The following is a 19,616-nucleotide window of genomic DNA, read 5'->3' as shown; positions in this document are numbered from 1 at the left end:
ATCAGTAACTACAACTCAGAATTTACAAGCAAGAGCAAATGCTGCCTTATTGCTATTTGTTGCATTTCTAACTTGCCCTTCATTCAAACAAATCCCTGGTTTTTTTAAACAAAGCAATAAATGCAGATTAAACTACAGAAATGGACGTAATGCCCCCCAAATTCTGAAACCCTGGTTTCAGTACCACCAAAAGTGAAATTGAACGAGTATTTTGTGCTGGAAGTCCAACAAAATAGAGGGTAACCAACCTTTAGGGATGGGGTATTCTATCGTTGGGCAGCATAACAGAGAAAACCCTATTCTATCTCACCATCCCTGCCAATGGGACAACCTGAAGAGCCTCCACTGCTGGTCTTACGGCACAGGTTGGCTATTAAAGGGAAACATACTTCAATAGAAACTTGGGTCCCTCCCATGCCAAAAAACTAGAGGAAAACAATTTTGTTTTGAACTCTGAACAATACCATACCTTGTTGCTCCAAATCCAAACTTTGCCTTCAGAAATTTAAATATATGCTCATCTGACTCCAGATTAAGAACTTTCTGTGAAGAGAGAAAATAAAAGTTATTACTTTCTTTTAGTTGTGAAGACAACTCTGCCATCACCATCACAACATTTCACAAGTGCCACTTTTTTTTACTTTGGTTTTTCTTAAAATTGTATTCCACAGCACTGAGATCAGCTATAAGCCTCTGCTTGATCCCTGATAGAAAAAGGCAGCAGCAGAGACACATCTCCAATCTTAATGTTGTAGTACCAGTGGGCCAGAGGTTCCCCATTGCTGGTTTAAACGTTGTTTGTTAGGTGGTTTAAATCTGTGATTGTTCCTGTGAGTTGAAATTTAAATAGCCCAGCATATTAGATCAGGTGACTGACAGGTAGGTGTGCAGAGACGGGGCAAGTTTGAGATCCATCCTCTGGCTGGACCCAGTATCCCACCCCTGGTTTAAACTGACTGAGGAAGGATGTGAAAAGAAGAAAGCAGAACATGGGCATGTAGTTGAAGTTCATTGTATATTTAGGCATCCCAAATGTAAAGCTACATATTCCATTTGTATGTGTAGCTATACAATGTTAGGGAAAAGCAAAGCATTTGCAAAAGCAGAACACATTTGGAATGCTAAATTCAATTTTGTCTGTTGTACAGACAAATAAGAAACAAAATTTCTTTACAAACTCACTATGAATTTGCACATAAAGCCATTTAAGGTTACAAACCAATGCATATAATATGCGAACAAACATAGTATTGCACTGTAAATCTGTTATACATATTGAACAAGATACTATACAGATTCAATTGGAAAAAAGATAGGAAAAAAAAGGATTTACTCACCTTAATAAAATTATTTACAAGAAATGTCAAGCACAGCACTAAGAGTACGTGAAGGAAGAGCTTCCCAAGCCTGCTAAAGAAGCCACCAGTTTTCAGGTTATTCTGAAAAATTTAAGCAATGGTATTTTAGCGTTTGCAAAGGAACACTGGGCACTCACAGTGAATGTTCTCTCTGGTTTGGGGTGTATGAGGCATTGATTACTAAGGGGCTAATCCCTCCAGAAAAGACAGGGGACTTGCATTTTAAGGTATTCAAGGAAGTCCTATCCTGCATGGTTTGTATGAATGTGCACTGACTCACCAGGCTGTGGCGCAGATGCCTCGTTCACTCCAAGCCAAAAAGAAAATCCACAGTGAGTACGTAAAATTTGGTGTAAAAGAAGCATCCATTACTGATGTGATAATGTCCTAGCTAACCTAACTGTCGGGTAAATCCAATCATGGTGCTTATAGCTGAAATTTCTGTGGGAGGACATGCTGAAGCCCACTCCTGACAAAAGCTCTCCTTGAAGAGGTGAAGATGTCTACTTCATAGTGCCTTGTGAATATAGATGAAGATTTCCACAGCCTATGTAAGGTTCTGTCATTAAGCTCTTTGTTTTGCATTAATTCTTCCAGCCTTGGGAGGGAGGCCCTGGGAAAAGGAGCTCCAGTGGAAGCAGCCTAGAGAACCGGTGCAGAGGTCTCATGGGACCCATTAAGTGCCCCTTTGGTCTTTTCACTGTGTCCTAAAGACACATGTCATTGTCCTTAGATAATACGATGCTTGATAGGAGCACCACCACTGGGGCATTCACTACTGGAACTTTTAACATTTCCATAGGCTGAACTGTGAGAAAACATTGTGCTGTTTGGCCAATTTGATGACTCTGTTACTTTGACATGGACTGACCTATTTGGAATGAACCACTCCAAGATGAAAGGGGGACAGGTACCACCCTTGAGGCTGAACAAGATTTAGACTGAAGCCCCTCTAGAGGTGGTCCCCTCTGGAGGCTTCGCCCTAAAAAAAGTACTGCTTTCACCCTCTGGCACTGGTAGAGACTAGATTTATTTGGGAGTTTGGTGATGGTCTTTCTGGATACTTTCAAAACAGCAGTTGCTGGTGGGGAGGAGCTCCTTGAGCGTCATCAGCTTTCAGCAGCTGCAAGGGACAAGGAGGGGCTCACTCAGCATTCTGGGTAAGAAGGCACAGGAGCATGGTGGAAATCCAAAGCAGGAGGCCAGTGCCAGATGCTAGCATCTTTTAATGACCTTCACAGGTTGAATTTTCTTCTTTGCAGCTTTTTCCTTGCCAGTAGGAATGAACGAGGGAACACGGAAAATAAGAGGACATGACAGAAGAAAAAAAACCATTTCTCCTTCTCCCCCTGTTTTTTGTAAATAATGCATCTATCAAACAGCAAACTACACTACTGAGCATTACTTGTCCAGCTAATTTTAATTTAAAAACTACTGCTGTACTGATGCTAGTGAATCAAGGTAGTTTCAGGTTTCCTTTCAGGATAGCATTAAATCTTTGAAGAGAGAAGCCAATAGGGTTTTCAAAGCACTGAGTCTCCAACAGCAAATGAAAAAAATGATTGTAAAACAGAAAACTTGAAGATATTCTGCAGTGAGAGCAGTTCTTATTGAACAAGATTGTAAGTAGGATGGAGGAGGGAATCTCATTTAAAATAATAATAATAATAATAATAATAATAATACCTGACCATAAAGCATCTCATGGGCTCATTATGCATGAAGACAGAAGGACTAAGGCGTTCCAGTCCCAATACTGTTTGATCAGCAACTCTGCTTTCAATCTGACCATGGCTATTTCCCTATAATGATGTGGAGATCATGACTTGCTCTTTATGAGTCATAGTCCCTAACATCTAACACAGCTTATCAAAGGTGGCAGGCATTTAACCATGTGTAATTTTATGAAGATTACCCAAGTAGCAAAGCAGACAACTTTTCAGCTTACCCTATTTAATTGTTATTTTAACAAAATAAACTAAACCATGATAAATACATACCTGGAGTTTTCTTGCTAACAAGGTGGACAAATTAAAGCTTATAAGTAATGATCCCACTATCATGGAATTAAAGAACTGTAGGAGGCAAACAAGCAGCAAACTTGCCACCTGTATTATGTAGATCCAGGTCACCTACAAACATAATGATAAGAAATTGTTCATGCCACAGCTTCATTTTTTTGAATTATCTAACTTGCAAAATGCTCACACCAGTCCCTCCTGTAATGAAGAAAATGGCACCAGAAGGCAGAATACCCACCAAGAAAACTGAGCTTGCCTGCAGATCTTTGTGGGGTTGTTTGTTAAAAATTAAATAAAACAACCCAAAAAGCATGACATTGATTTACATTGTTGTTAAGTACTTTAAGATACACAGTTCTACTACTCCCATATCTCAACGCCAAGTTAAGATTTTTATGGCACTTTGAAAGTCAAGATTCTAGTATTCAGTTAAAAAATATGAAAAACAAGACATTCCATCCTAAACATCCATACTTAACCAAGTTTACTTTGCATCAAGAACAGTATTATTTCATCAGAGTTCCTCATAATGAAGACAGCCTTCCAAACTTTGCAATCACACACAGTGGCCGCAACACTGCATACAATCAAGCACACCTAAACGTGACTGTTTTCCATTATTTCAATGGCGGCACATTAAGCAATTAGCTTACCTTTCCTCTAGGAAGCAAGTCAAGACAGTCAAGTGTGAACAAAACCAATGCCTGGATCAACAACATAAACTGATTAAACTGCCAAGCCAAGCTGAAGAGGAAGGTTGAAATAAATACTGCCAGAAGTGTCAGCCTCTAGAAAAACAAAAACATAAGCTAAATGAGATACATGAGGAAAGATCGTAGTGGAAAAAATGGAAAGTGATTACTGGGCATTTCAATGTATCAAACAGCTTTAAACAAAAACTATTCCCCAAAATCAGACTGTTACAAAATAAATTAAATACATCATCCATATATAATTTCAGAATACAATGCATCTATTTACAAACATAGGGATGTTGCAGCATTCTGACGAAAACAGAAACAGGAATGGAAATGGTTGGCGGTCACTTATTTGTCCCATGTCCAGAATAAAAATCAGTTCATTCAGTTGCTTTCAGTCTGCAAATGCTATTACGTCCCCCTCCTTTACCCTAAATTACCTTTGCAGTGAAATAAATGGGTTGGAATTACATCATGACAACGTAATTTCCATAGCTTATTTAATTAATTACGCAAATTATGTAATTTTGCCACAGAGCTAAATGAATGGCATAGATTTGGGCGAAAGACAAACTGCAACTGGAAATAGTGCTTTATGTGAAGAATACAGGGCCGAATGGAAAATGACGTCTTCTTAGAACCCTACTCCAAAGTAGACATATCTCAAAGTACACTCTCTGGCTCTGAACCAACAGAGCACACGTGCAGCAATAAACCCTTTTTTAAACAAAAAAATATTAAAAATATTACCACCACCACCATCATCCTAGTGAGAAAGGGGAGTGGGAGGACAGAATCCAAACCGCCTTTTTCTCCCAAATAACCTAGCCAACAAGGCTGCTGCTTTTTTTTTTTTTTACAAGGTCTCTATGCCTACAGCATCAGGTTGTGGAATAGGGTGCTCAGGAGGCATTTTCACATGCAATTCCCCACGCAACTAAGGATACAACATAGAAGCCTGTTTCTGTGTGTAATGTGGCTCTGAGCTGGATTGGAGCATCTGCATTCAATCAAAGATTTGACATTTAACTATGGAAGAACAGCAATAATTATTTTCTGGTATATATTTTCTGCCAGCATTACCTTGGCTATTCTAGAAACATTTATCATTACATTTTAAAGAGAAAACTTTTTTGTGCTTTTAAAAAAGGCTCACTTCATGAGTGGGTCGCAGATGAGATCTGAAGAGGAATGTAATTGCTGCTATCTGAACAGCAAAGAATGGCAGTGCCCAGTTCTCTCGTAACGGAATGGTGAATTCTACCCGGGTGGTATCTATTCTGCAGAAAACAAAGCAAAAGGTTCATATAAGCAACAACGGGCAAGTCCTCTACAAAGATGCAAATCTCAACATTGAAAATGGACATCGACTATTACTTCACTATTTTCAAATATGGCAGAAAGCATTCGGGCTAATTCAGTTAATGCATTACAAGTAAACTGATATAATCTTATTTCAATCAGAGGGGGACCCTGTTAACATGATGTGTTGTTATAGATCACCTAAATCTAGAACAGCAATGTGCAAATGCCAAAGACTTGTAAAATTAAAAAAAGAAAAAAGAATTATTGGCACACGCTGTTTAGTCAAGGAAATACAGCCAGCTTCATTGAGCATCTTCGAAATATGTTCTGCGGTGAAATATTGCAGCAATTATTTTTATTAATATATTAAAAACCAGTTAACTGACAGCTTATTGACTGTGTCATGTTGTGCTCCCTACACTGTCTAGACATTAATGGCACAAAATAAATGTTTAGCAGCACTAAAGCACCTATAAGTGGCCAACAGCCCAGTTTTCAACATTTCTACACAAAAGGAAGTTTTTCCCCTTAGGGTTATTCTAAACTAGAAAAGGCTCTTTTTTATACAGAGCCTCCAGAGGTTCAAATGCTTTCTGTACTATGTTTTGGCTACCTACCTCATTCTATTCCCATGTATTCTCCCTCCCTCATATCTTTTCTAAATTATGTGTCCCATTCTGAGGCACCCTGGAATAGATTCACATACACAGGAAAGTCTTGAGCTAAAACCAACATGCCTTTGCTAGCGCAACACTTATCTGCCCATAAAAAACTAGCAGTTGCGTTGCTCGGGAATTCTAAACAAAAAAGAAAAAAATCTGTTTTGAAAGGCTTAGTCTACTATCTTGATTGAAAATAGAGTCCATCAAAGCACAGACAAAAAACCCTGCTCCTTGTTCTCAGGAACCATCATGTGAAACTTGGTTATGATATCCTAAGAAGTGTCTAAATGCACAGCAAGAAGGCAAACCACTTTCCAAAATATACAGCAATCTAACTTGAAGAAATGAATAGATTCTTTTCTAAAGCATGGCAAATATTGGATTATTTCAGAGGAGGATTTGCAGAAGTATCCTCACCTGTTTGTGATATACCAGAAGGCTGCTAATACACCTGAAAGCCAAGTTCCACTGAGAAGCCAGCTGGTCACATACAGAGCAGCAACATAGACTGCCTGAAGGCTAAACAATGTGTAGATGTAAAAATAAACAGGTTCAAAAAAATTCTGTGAAGGAAGAACACAGGAAACCATTAAACAAATAGTACTAGTCTTAGCATGAAACCAACAATTCCGATCATAAGAATGTTTGTAAAGTGAGATTGCAATCTTATGCATACTTATTAGAAGAAAAAGAAGAGTTTGGATTTGATATCCCGCTTTATCACTACCCAAAGGAGTCTCAAAGCAGCTAACATTCTCCTTTCCCTTCCTCCCCCACAACAAACACTCTGTGAGTGGGGCTGAGAGACTTCAAAGAAGTGTGACTAGCCCAAGGTCACCCAGCAGCTGCAAGTGGAGGAGCGGAGACGCGAACCCAGTTCACCAGATTACAAGTCTACCGCTCTTAACCACTACACCACACTGGCTCTCAGGAAGTAGGTACCATTGAAATATAGGACCTATATAGGATTCTACTATAAAGCTTCTTTGCGCAACACAGTTTAACTTTAGGGTGGTAGCCAATGCAATCCTGCTCAGAGAAGATCCATTGAATGTGTCTAAATTGGGTTTATTAATTTGAATGGGCCTGTTCTGACTAGGACTAGTCATGATGGCATCCATTTCTGTCAGGGTCATAGGCAGTATGCCTTTGAATACCAGTTGCTCAGGATCATGAGTGGGAGAGAGCTGCTGTGATCATGATCAGCTTGCTGGTTTTCTACAGGAATCTGTTTGGCACAGTGAGAACAAGGTACTTTGGCCTGCCCCAGCAGGGCTTTTCTTAGGTCCTTACACACAATTCCTAGAGTAAATCACATTAAACTTAATGGGACTTAATGCCGGGTAAAGACGAATTTTCACAAAACTTGTCACTGTACTGACTTGGGCAAGATGCTTGTGCATTTATCAGGGACTTATAATTAAACACTCACATTCATATGAAAAACCCTATACAGAATGCTGAGAAAGACTTCTTGGTAAACATTCATTCTTTCAAGTATGTTAATTGTCCTCATGGACTCAGTTTTATTGTCAAACATCAAGCGATGTAAGCCTGTAGAAAGAAGAAAATAAAATGAAGGCACACCTGCATTTAAAAGCCATTAAAATGTAAACGTCTTCTGCAAGAGAATTTAAAGTTAGAAACTAGAATGCTACTCATTAAATATGCTCTGCTACTGTTAAAGTCATTTGGCTTCTTACAAGGAACTAGATCTGGTTGGTGGGTGATACCAGTCAAAATGCACATGCTTTGAGAAAGTCTAAGGAAAGTAAGTCAATTTGCATCACTTATTTTTGAGTTAGAATACCCCCTCTTTAGGAGCCACATATGACAGTGTATCCCAAGAAGTAGGTTCTACTGTGTTCAACGGAGCTTACCACTTAAGTGTGTCCAGGAGTAGATTCATGGAAAGTAATCTAATAAATAGTGCTGCTTTTATTGCAAATGGAGTGCTCTGGGGCTCTGAGTCTACTTTTTAGAAATCAGTATCATCTGAACCATATAGTTTAAGATGAAAGTAATGCTTCCATTGATATAGGTAATACCTAAAATTCTATGCTATCTAGCAACAATAGGCACGTCCAGGTATGACAAGCACTTCTGCCACTAACAATTGGTTTGTGTTCCTGGGATTTATATAAAAAGCCACCGACAAACAGAAGATGGAAGTTGATAATCCAGCATTCTCTTTAAAAACACAGAAGAGTAGTGCTTCTGAGAGCCTTTTGTACTTTATCCAGTTCAGAAAATAAAAGTTACAATACCTAGTTGAATGGATGGAGCTTGTAGCATCTGCTTGTAATAAGAGTAATACAGGCCACATTCTGTCCTGAATGAAATCTCCCGCTCTACCTCCTGGAAGGAAACATGCCAGTTAAGATCAAGAATAAACTTAACCTGATGCTTGTCTTACTATCGCCTGCCTCTGACCTGTTTAATAAAATTAGTGTAACATAGTTAAGATCAGCAACAATAGCAGTTTATGAGATAGAGGAAAACTGCTCTCTAATCCTCACCTCATTCCTCAGTGCAACAATACCATGCAATAGTAATACCATGCAATCCTTCCTACGTTAACCAAAAGGGAAGTGAGGTTGGGATTAGTCAAGGACATTTTGATGAGTTGGTGGCACACCAGAGATTTAAGTCCAGAGATCTCCAAGGTCCAAATCTACCAGAAAACTATGGCTCTAGTCCAAAAAGTAAACTAATAAAGACATGAAAGGCAGCTGAAACCTCCATTTCATTTTGCATAGCCAAAGTATCTGCAAAAATCACAAGGAAAAACTGAAGTAACATGATTTCCTAGATATTACTTCTGTGTATCAGCCTAGGTCAGCTGCCAAGGATTTTTACCAACAGACTTACTGTGAGCAGATGTGTTCTTAGAACTGTCACTGGTCAATTTAAATTTAGAAAACCCAAATTTAGGAAGAAATACAGGTCTGAAACTTTGTGAAAACTGTCTTCAATGCATTTATACTTTTTTGCAGCTAGCAACTGTCTGACTCACCAATTTTTGTCTTCCCACTTTCTAGCTAAACTGTTTTTATTCCAGCAAGCATTTGTTATCCTAGTCTGAGGGGCTTTTATGGACTGCTACCCCTTGTTTTTAAGTACTTTTTACCTGTTTCTATTTTATTGTTTTTACTGTTAGATTATAGTGTTGGCTTCTATGCCTCATTCTGCAGCTTCAAAACTTTGCTCTTAGTCAACCCAATCACTGTTACTGCACTGAAAGGCTTGATTGAAATGGTCTTAACCATGGGTAGGCAAACTAAGACCCAGGGGCCGGATCCAGCCCAATTGCCTTTTAAATCCGGCCCACGGACGGTAAAGGAATCAGTGTGTTTTTACATGAGTAGAATGTGTCCTTTTACTTAAAATGCATCGCTGGGTTATTTGGGGGGCATAGGAATTCGTTCATTCCTCCCCCCCAAAAAAATTTATAGTCCAGCCCCTCCAGGTCTGAGGGGACAGTGGATTGGCCCCCTGCTGAAAAAGTTTGCTGACCCCTGGTCTTAACTTACTATTAAAGCACAGTCATATTCTTATTATCCAAAACAATATTAATCCCAAGACAAACCAATGGAGAAAGAGAAAATGACAGGTGGTTCATACTGCAACCCTTTTAAACGTTACTTACCTTGTTTTTATTTAACAGAATGTGTATGCCCCTTAATTTTAATTAAAACCCCGAAGAAGTTTACAGAGATATAAGGCATACATTAAAATTATCAATAAAAGTCAATTTATTTATTTTTTAAAAAATCAGAATATAAATAAAATCAACACTTATGAACTAAAATGACAGATTAAATACACGTCAACTTTACATGACTGGGTATGCTATGTAGTGTGCTGAAAGATGTGGGTAACAGTGGGTGTTCACTAAATTACCTGAAATACTGAAAGTTGCAAGCTCTGTTTAATCAGTTCACAATGACAGAGTAATATGACTCAAGTTCCTATGGTAGTCCCACAACTACAAAAAGTATTAAAACTTGAAAACTCTGAAACATTTTGGAATTGATTCTGGAGGGCTGGGCACTGAAAGGGATCTAATTAGCAAGACTGTATCAAACGTGATTAATCTTTAAGCCTGGCACCAGCTGTATTCAACCAAATGCCATACTTTACGAGGTAAACACTACTGCTTTACATCTGTTTCATACGAAGATAACATCTGCTTTCCTCATTCACAACACATTTCCAATTTTAGAGCGATTCATACTTTTCCTAGAGTCTCAAATGTCAATAAAAGTGGCAAGAGCTATGGGCTGAAATTTCAAGGCTAATATTTAGATAATACTACTATACACATTCTATATATATGTAATTTGTTTTTATGAAGTCTTGACTCTATGAACCCCATGATGCTTTGCTGAAACTCCTGATGCTTATATAGCAATTAAAAGTGAATTCTTCATTATTCTAGAGATATCTGATCAGCTGCAAGTACAAAAATATTTGCAGTCATGCCCTGCTCCATTATTATTATTCCCTTCAGGAATTACAGAAGACTAGGAGGTAAACTACAAAATGCCTACTGAATATTTTATTATTATCTATGGTGGTGACAAGCCAATCCCTTTTATCAATAGGAATATACTATCTGTGGTGTTATGTCTGTGTGATGGATGTTTTGCACATGAATTATGTTGATTGCTATTGCACTCATCAAGTAAAGAAGCTGCATGTACAAACCAGCCCCTGATGTTCCCTCATGTACAGTGGCGTAGCATGGGTTGTCAGCACCCGGGGCAAGGCAAGTAATTTGCGCCCCCTAACCCGTGGATTTGCACCCCCTAACCCGTGGATTTCCCCTAACCCCAGATGTTGCGCCCGGTGCGGCCGGTCCCCCCTGCACCCCCCACGCTACGCCACTGCTCATGTATATGTTTCTTTCTCAGCAAAGCCTGAGAAACAGAACTCATCTGTATGAAATAAAATTGGTGGCAATGTGAAAGCCTGAGGAGGGAAACAGGAAATACCCTGCACTCCAGGGTCAGAAATGGAACGTTGGTGGTGGGGGAATCTTACGAAATGCTGCTTTCAGGAGTATGACTGAAACAATTTGTGGGTCTGTGAAAATACGTTATGTGTGCTTAACATACCTTTTACCTCTAAACTAGCTCTCAGGGTCAGGAAAATAGTGGTTGTGGGGGTAGGATGGAGGAGATAGCCACTAACGATGGAGGGAGTGTTTGTGTGTGTGTGTGTGTGTGTGTATGTGTGTAGAGTGAGGGGGGTTAAACTTCCCCTTCCCACATTGTACTGAAGAGTTGGGGGCTGGGGGTGCAGCAAGGTTTGCAACCAAGCCTAAACTTGAGTGCTGCAGGACTATGTGTAAGAGGGGGGAGGTTTCAAGGCATAGCTGCAAAAGCAGCATATACTGGCACTCTGGTGAAGTAGAGCAGACCAGCAGAGGAGGGGGGAGTATACTGTCCCTCCATTCAGCCCCTCCAAAAGGCTCTTTTGACTTTTCTCTTCTACCCTCAGGGCAGGTAGTTCTTAAGTAGGAGAAGTCCAAGACATTTTACTGTCTGGAGTGAAGGACTGATGCCCCCTTCCACACTAGGATCAACACTTTAAAACATTTTGCTGCATTATTCAGACACCAGTTCCTGCCTTCATCTCCCACTGCCACCATCATGATGCTACATGGCAGGGCAGACCTATGAACCTTGTGGAGGGGAGGCCCAGCTCAGCTGAAATCTCCAAAAGGTGGACTTAAAATATTTCACCCAACTCTCTTTTCTTCCCTTTCTTCCCCTTCTGCAGTGGTCTCACTTGCACTGCCGTCGGGGATTTTAGTTGTTTCTAATGCTTTGTTGCTACACGAAAGCTTTGTATAGACCTTGTCAGGATAATATGAGGGGCTCTTGTCCCTTGTATCTTTTTATTCTTTTACAATATTCTCCAACTAGGGATTCACCTTTTTTCAAAAGGCTGGAGAACTGGCAAGGAGCTAAACATCTCCCATTATTGTGCACTCTTCTCCCTCTGTAAACACAACTCAATCTCACATCAGCACAAATATATTATTCCTGCATTGCAGGGGGTTGAACCAGATGACCCTTTGGGTCCCTTCCAACTCTACAATTCTTTGGTTCTATGTGGAAGATAAGGATGATCAGTTGCAAGGTATTTTGAACAGAGTCATGTAAAAATATACTTCCAAAATTAATATTCTACTTATGTTCAACACATTCACATCTATAAAAGGTTCTGGTTTTTCAGTGATCTTTGGAGCCCAAAAGCCTTGTGGGTGATTGTCTGGAATTCAGGCACATGAGAGAATCTTGGAAAGGCAATGGCTTTCCAATCAGAGAACAAGGCTAACAACTGAATCCTGTGCTGCAACAAAATGCCTCTGGGGTCCCACATCAGTGAAGAGTTTGGGAACTAGATCAAACAAAGCTTGATACTGTCTTTCAAAAGAACCCAATGTAATACACTCAAGAAAGTATTTCAGCTTTCTTTGTTTGCTTGCTTAATAAAAACCAAAACTGCACCAGAAAAAGAAATAAAAGAATATTGCTTTTAAAAATAAAATCCAATTAATTACGTAGCAAATCTTCTTAAGCATAAAAGTGAAAGCTCAATACAGATAACTGCATTAACGTGACCAAGGTTGCACAGCATGCCGTCAACAAACACAGTTAATACACACAGAACTCTTGGCTGGTTAACCTCAAGCCCATTTGCTCTGATTGGAGTGTTTATTCAGCTTTGATGAATGAAGAAAGCAACGGATTTATATACAACAGCTAGCCATGTACTGAAATTAGACTTTGCTGGAATAGAAATAATGAATTCTATTGCTGGAAAGCTGAATCATGGCATGGGAAATTGGGTTCAACTCTCAGCTTGACTATACTAAATCATTATTTCTGTGCCTCAGTTTCCTATCCAGGACTTTGGGAACAGGACCTAAATGAATTGCACACATTTGTTTTGCCCAAGACTCAAAGAAATTCATTTTTAGATGTTACAGACTTGCAAGACCCGGAAGAAGCAAAAGGTGTGTTCCTAATAAACCCTCTATTCTGTATAAATCATTTATTGTCTCTTCATAGAAAAAAATCTGTGTTGATAGCACCAAGTTATTGACTGAAATTTTCATTCTTCTCTTGGCAGATTTTCTATCACATCCAGCCCTGATTTATTTTGCAGGGGCTGACAATAAATTGCAATTGAGTTTTTCCTAATAGAGTCAAAGATAAAATAGGTGCTATTAATATGACATCATTAGATGAAACTACTTTAATGTACCACATGATGAATTCTGCTACTGCAGTATATGATACTAACCTGCCGTAGTCAGAATGGAAAATCTACTGGAAACTTAAGAACCTTGCTTAAGCCCAAGTCACATCTAACACGGTGGCACAATTTTAATATATGGTATAGTGAAATAGTCCATTCCAGTTTCTGTTTTACTGGTGGTATTTCGTGGGAACCCATGAAAAATAAAAACTTCTCTGAAGGGAAATTAAAGCTTTAACCTTCCTCCCTCAATAATGTAAGATCCAATTAAAAAGAACAGTGTATATACAGTTCATGGTTCAACCACCATTCAGTCTGAGCAATCCAGGATGCTTTATTATAAACAAATAAAAAACAAATCAACATAGCTGCTACTTTCAGCTTGCTATCTGCTTTCCACTACCTCAGTATGTCCTCAAGACACACCTGATAAGAACGGTGGTTGATGTGGGAGAGAGTAAAATTATCAACAATGTAGAAAAAGGTAATGATATGGTAGTTGTGGACAGCTCGGCAGAAAAAAGTCTGAAAAGCCACAATGTGAACAATGCCTTAGGAAACCAATCATGCAATCAGTCATTCTGTTACCTTGATGTTGGAGAACCACAGATCATTTTCATGTAGTGTAGCAACATAAACAGAAGTGAAGATTCCCAGAGATATGCCAACGATTCCACCAACGATGAGTGAAAGTTTCTTCCACAATTTTCCACCTGCAGAAGATAGTTCTAATAAATCTTTAAAAAACAAAAACAAAACAACTCCTCCAATATGTTTGAAATGGATGGTAGTATCCACTCCAGATGTTGGCTACGGTTTATGTATCATAAACAGAGAACAGATTTCCAAAAAGAAAACTGAGGGAAAACTGATTTCTCTTGGATTGTTCTGGCACTGGAAAATACATGTAAAATGTATTCATTTGATTTATACCCTATCTTTCAAAAGAAACATCCACCCAAGGTGGTACACAAAAGAATATAAAACAACAAAATCTACACTAAAATGCACTAAATTGACCCAGCTGGTTCTTAAAAGGGTTGTATCAAAAGATGCAGAAAAAGGGGGTATTTTGCACAAAGAAGGCATTGTGCTAGGGCACTGTGTGAGACAAGTGAGCTAAATCCCAAGATTTTCTTCTCACTTGTGCAAACTCTTATACAGGCAGAAATGTATTGAACCTATCTATTATAATGCTGTTAAAAAGAACCAAGGGTTGTTTTATATTCAATCCTTTTACTCAATGAGTAAATCCCACTGAAATTAGCAAACCTAAGTGAAGTCATGTTAATTCCATCCTTCTACTCAGAACAACCTTAGTGCTGTACAGGGTGAATAAACTCCATTCGCTGCTATATTAATCAAAATTACACTAGTTTTTCATGGTAGCTCAAATGGGCAACAGCCAGTTATGTTGCTATGGCAGAAAATATTGCAGTCCTAATTCAGAATGGAGGTGGAAAGTGAAAGGAAAACAGCAGGGAGGAGAAAGTTATTTTTTATTTAATAATTTAAACAGGTAGAGTAAGGGGGGAAAAAACTATTTGTGGGAAATTACAACTGAAATAAGACAGTTGAGACAAAACATCTGTGGGTGAATTGAGAAAAGGCTCTGGTTGTGGATGGGGGTGAAAGGGAATGAATTGGGGATGCTAAGTTACACAACCCTGAAATCTTCTAAGCAGATAGACAGAGAAAACTCCATACTCTGATATCTCCTTCATAATGGGCATTAAGTGCAGACGGTTATTACTGGCCTCTGCTGGAAATATAGAAGCAGCTATCTATGCAATTTTTTCTATCCTTCTCTTCCACTTTAAATCTAGGGCATATGCATATTTCTTCTGTAACGAGTGGGCAATATTTTTCGGATGGCCATATTCCCTCACAGGCAACCTGGATGGGGCTAGTGTAAAAAAGTCACATCCATTGCATTTGTAAAGTAGGCTGCATTCCAGCCACACACGTTGGGATTTCCACACACACACACACACACACACACACTCCAGGCAGGCAAAGCCAACTGAGGACACAGTGGGGTATGGTATTGACAAGCACTAGATAGATAAAGCATTTTGCTCCTGGGCCTTATTGGGAATCTGCGATGAGATACACATGCAGTGGACTTTGCCCCCAGTTCCAGTCACAACATAGAGGGCAGCTTAAGGTCCAAAATAGTTTACTGTAGCAGTCGGTAGAGCATGAGACTCTTACTCTCAGGGTTGTGGGTTGCAGTCCCATGTTGGGGGGGGGGAATTCTGCATTGCAGGGGGTTGGACCCTTGTGGTCCCTTCCAACTCTACAATTCTATGATTCTAACTCTTCAGAAAGCATTTGTGGAGCAGTGCTAATAGCTATTTCCCTTCCATTCACAGGTTCTCTAGTCTAGATCGAAGTAATTCCCTTTTAAGTGATGTTAATCTGAAGGACAGGAACACTGAAAGGGGCAGAGCTAACTATTTTCTCTCAAGCTTGCTACGTCTTCTGCAAAGAACAGTTAATTGCTCTTGTACTCATTATGAAAGCTCTGATCTGCTTTGTGTTATGCCCCTTCCTCAATAATAGAGTTCAGTAAAAAGCTTATAAGCTCAAAATAGTCTTGATAATCATCACCTCTCATTCTGAAATTATTTGAAATATCCTTTGTGGCATGCCTTCTAATAAATTACAAGCAGGGTGACTTTATTAATCACACCAAAATCTTGTTTTAACTTTAAAGCTTGGGTTATCTAAATCGTGCCTTCTTCTCTAAATGTGCACTTATCAAAGCAGTCCCTGATAATGGTGCACGATTACAGGTGATTTACCTGCTGACAACAAAGCAGCAAAACCACAGACAATGTGATGCCAAGGGAAAATACAGCCCATAACTACATTTAGAGTTATTCCTCCATGTAGACTATATTGGTTTCAAATCAATTCCTCTTCTCAGATTTCCCAATTAATCATGTTATTTGAAACAAAGACCAACCTTCTCTAGTTTTGATATATGGGCAGCACAATACCAAACTCTAGAAAACCCATCAAACTCAGTGGAACTAAAAATACTAGAACTGTGACTGACTTATTAGCAGATTAATGAACGTACCCAACAGAAAACCATTAATTTCTAGTGGCCTACTGAGTAGAAATTATATTTTATGTGCTAACTAGTTAGGGTTTGTGATAAGCTACTTGAACTTTATTTGCAAATAAAAAAATATTTGCATGAAATATTTTGTAGGCAAAAAGTAAGAAATCAAAACATAGCTCCCTAAATATAACTGTATCCTGGAAGTACATGAAGTCAAAGATAGCTTTAAATGCCAGTAGAGAATGAATTTGGGTGAATCCTAATAATGGCTAAACTCAGCCATGTAATTCAATTGGAATAATAACCACTTTTCTTTCTACTTACACATGCAGTTATAGCTTAAGTACATTGAACAAGGATAACCGTGACCTACCAGCTAGAGTTTTCCCATTAAGTTTCCAGTTCTTCTCGTGGAATACACTCTCTTCTGGAACTTCTGTGGCTTTTATTCCCTTTCTCTGTCTAACAGCTGTCATGATGTCAGTAATATTCACACATTATACTTTGCACTGGTTCCTAAATAAACATACATAAAGTAATATGGAAGCAATTAAACATTTAACACTCTATCATTACTAACACCCTTAAAATGTATGCAAAAATATATGGCTATATATTTCACAGATAGCAGGAAATCATCACTTAAATTACCGTCTTGCTATTTTTGCAAAATATCCAAGAATAAATAATCATATTGTTTCAACTTGTCAAAAATAAATTAGCAAAATAAATATTTTGTTATCAAATGCACAGAACCATTTGAGATAACTTGCAGATAACAGTGCAAAGGACACAGAGTAAAACATAGCTTATTTAATTTATTCCCCATTGGAATAGTTTAAGAGTATCATTCAAAAGTATGAATGCTTGCAAATTTCCTAATATTTTAGGGGGCTCTTGATGTGCCTGTCTCTGTAGCAGATAGAAATATTTTTAAGGCATTTTTTAAGCTCATGAAAATGCAAGTGGTACAGTTTGCAACTTCCATGTGAGCAGCTCCAATGTAAATCAGATGAGCACAAGGAGTCCCATCTCCCCTCAGACTGAACTTGGGTCCATCATTTTCTCTCAGCCTAATTTAACTTACAGGGTTGTTGTTGGGCCGCCAGACTGTTGAAGTAGAAGAACCACGTTTGCTACCCTGAGCTCCATGGAGGGAGAGCGGTTATTAGTGGAATAAAAACTTGATATAAGGAGATATATGTTCCATCTCTCCACAGTAAAAATAGTATGCAGGGCACCACAGATTTACTGTGGCAGAAACTTTAATGGACTGGAGTCTACTTCATTTGACACTACAAAGCTACAATCCTAGTCATCAGGGGCAGGAAACATTTCGCCCTCCAGATGATACTGAACTACATCTCCTATCAACCACAGCCTACATCTTAATAGTCAAGGCTGATGGGAGCTGTGATCCAAAAAGGCGAAGGTTCATCCTGGAGAGGCAAAGGTTCATCAGCCCTGCTATACATGCTTACCTGGGAGTAAATCCCATTGAGTTGTGGGGTGGGCCAGTGGTGGAGCATGCAGAAGATCCCTGGTTCAATTTGCGGCATCTCCAGGTACAGCCAAGAGAGACTCTTGTGTGAAATCCTGGAGAGCCACTGCCAGTCAGTGTACACAATACTGAACTAGATGGACCAACACTATGACTCAGGGTAAGGCAGCATGTCTTTTCTAGTTTTGCCAGAAAGGAAACACACACACACACACACACACACACACTGAATAAATGTGGGTTTGTTAGCCTGGGTGATCAAATAAACATGACCACCAGACCAAGCAGTGGGGAAAGGAGTGTGTGGAAATACGGCTATTATCGAATTTTCAAAAAAACGGGTCAACTCCAAAATTCATTACATGAATTATACACACATGTACGGGAACAAGTCCTGTTGAACTCAATGTGACCTGCATGCAAAACAGATGCTCTTCCATTGACCCCAGAGACATACAATGGTACCTCGGGTTACAAACACTTCGGATTACAAATGCTTTGGGTCACAAACTCCACTAACCCAGAACTAGTACCCCAGGATGAGAAAGGAAATCGTGTGCTGACGGCGCAGCGGCAGCAGAAGGCCCCATTAGCGAAAGCGTGCCTCTAGTTAAGAACAGTTTCAGATTAAGAACAGACCTCCGGAACGAATTAAGTATGTAACCCGGAGGTACCACTGTATAGGAACATAGGAAACCTCTTTATGCAGAGTCAGACCAATGCACCATCTACCTCTGTGCAGTCTACAGTGACTAGCAGCAGCTTCCCAGGGGTTTCACGCAGCGTATCTCTCCCAGGCTTACCTGGAGATGCCACAGGTTGAACCTGGGACCTTAGGAACATCAGAAGCTGCCTTATACAGAGCAAGATCAATGACCCATCTGCTTCAGTGCTATCTACCCTGGCTGGCAGCATCTCTCCAGGATTCTGGGGAGGAACTGAACCTGGGCCTTTCAGTATGCCAAGTAGATGCTTCTCCCCTGAGCTGGGGTGGTGGGACCCCATACCCACCCCCCCTCTTGCAAACCAATATCGCCATGCACAAACAGACAGGTGGCATGCTGAAAAGTGTCGGCAGTGCATTATTTTCCCCAAACCCAAACCCTCCATAAAAACAGGCGCACGTGTCTGTTTTGTCTGTCTGGGGAGCCTCCATCTCCTGTTCCTATTTATTTCGATACCAGTCTCCCCTCCGCTCCCCACTGGCAGGGGCTCCAGGCGGCTTGCAGATAAAGCAGAAAGAGCTCAAAGCATAGAGGCGGGGGGTGGGGCGGGGGAGAGAATGAGGAAAACCGTTTTAAAAACACAAACACCGACAGAATTAGAACAATGTATATACAGGCGTCGTTCCTCTTCTCTCCCGTCCCCCCGCCTTGGGAGGGGCTGAGATTTGTGCCAAGAAACGGCGTCCTTCGGAGAAAGCCGGGGAAGCGGGGAAGGAGGAAGAAGCCTCCTCAGGGTGCGCTGGGTGGGCCAGGCGAGGCACCCACGAGGGGCTGGGGAGGGGGGGGCGTTGCGGGGCGGCCTAGGCCTCCTCCTCCTCGTCCCCTCAGCCGCCAGCACGGCCTCGTCCTTTTTTATTTTTTGGCCTCGCTCTCCGGGTCCAAGCGTGTTCCCGCCAGCCCTGAGGGGACCCCTTTCCCCCATCCCCACCCGAAGCCCCTTACCTACTGGGGGGCGGGCAGACATGCGGTGACGGCCCCGGTGTGTCACGGAGGGAGGA

The 19,616-nt window shown here is 40.2% G+C and overlaps 1 protein-coding gene across 1 annotated transcript in view; it reads right to left on the bottom strand.

Moving 5' to 3' along the window:
* The window catches only part of DPY19L3 (dpy-19 like C-mannosyltransferase 3), a 37,292-nt gene extending 17,994 nt beyond the window's left edge, over window positions 1–19,298 (bottom strand). The window contains exons 1-11 of the mRNA XM_079988793.1: window positions 19,211–19,298; window positions 16,766–16,908; window positions 13,908–14,032; window positions 8,312–8,402; window positions 7,477–7,598; window positions 6,462–6,607; window positions 5,234–5,357; window positions 4,033–4,167; window positions 3,359–3,490; window positions 1,338–1,439; window positions 470–543 (exon numbers count right to left, since the gene is read on the bottom strand). Coding sequence (XP_079844919.1) covers window positions 470–543; window positions 1,338–1,439; window positions 3,359–3,490; window positions 4,033–4,167; window positions 5,234–5,357; window positions 6,462–6,607; window positions 7,477–7,598; window positions 8,312–8,402; window positions 13,908–14,032; window positions 16,766–16,868 — 1,154 coding nt within the window. The 5' untranslated portion in view covers window positions 16,869–16,908; window positions 19,211–19,298. The remainder of the gene's footprint in view (window positions 1–469; window positions 544–1,337; window positions 1,440–3,358; window positions 3,491–4,032; window positions 4,168–5,233; window positions 5,358–6,461; window positions 6,608–7,476; window positions 7,599–8,311; window positions 8,403–13,907; window positions 14,033–16,765; window positions 16,909–19,210) is intronic.
* Window positions 19,299–19,616: the final 318 nt, after the last annotated feature.

The sequence above is a fragment of the Podarcis cretensis genome (genome assembly GCF_951804945.1).
Source record: "Podarcis cretensis genome assembly, chromosome: 8".
Lineage (NCBI taxonomy): Eukaryota > Metazoa > Chordata > Lepidosauria > Squamata > Lacertidae > Podarcis > Podarcis cretensis.
The sequence above is the reverse complement of the archived record's forward strand: the minus strand, read 5'-3'. Positions and strand labels throughout refer to the sequence as shown.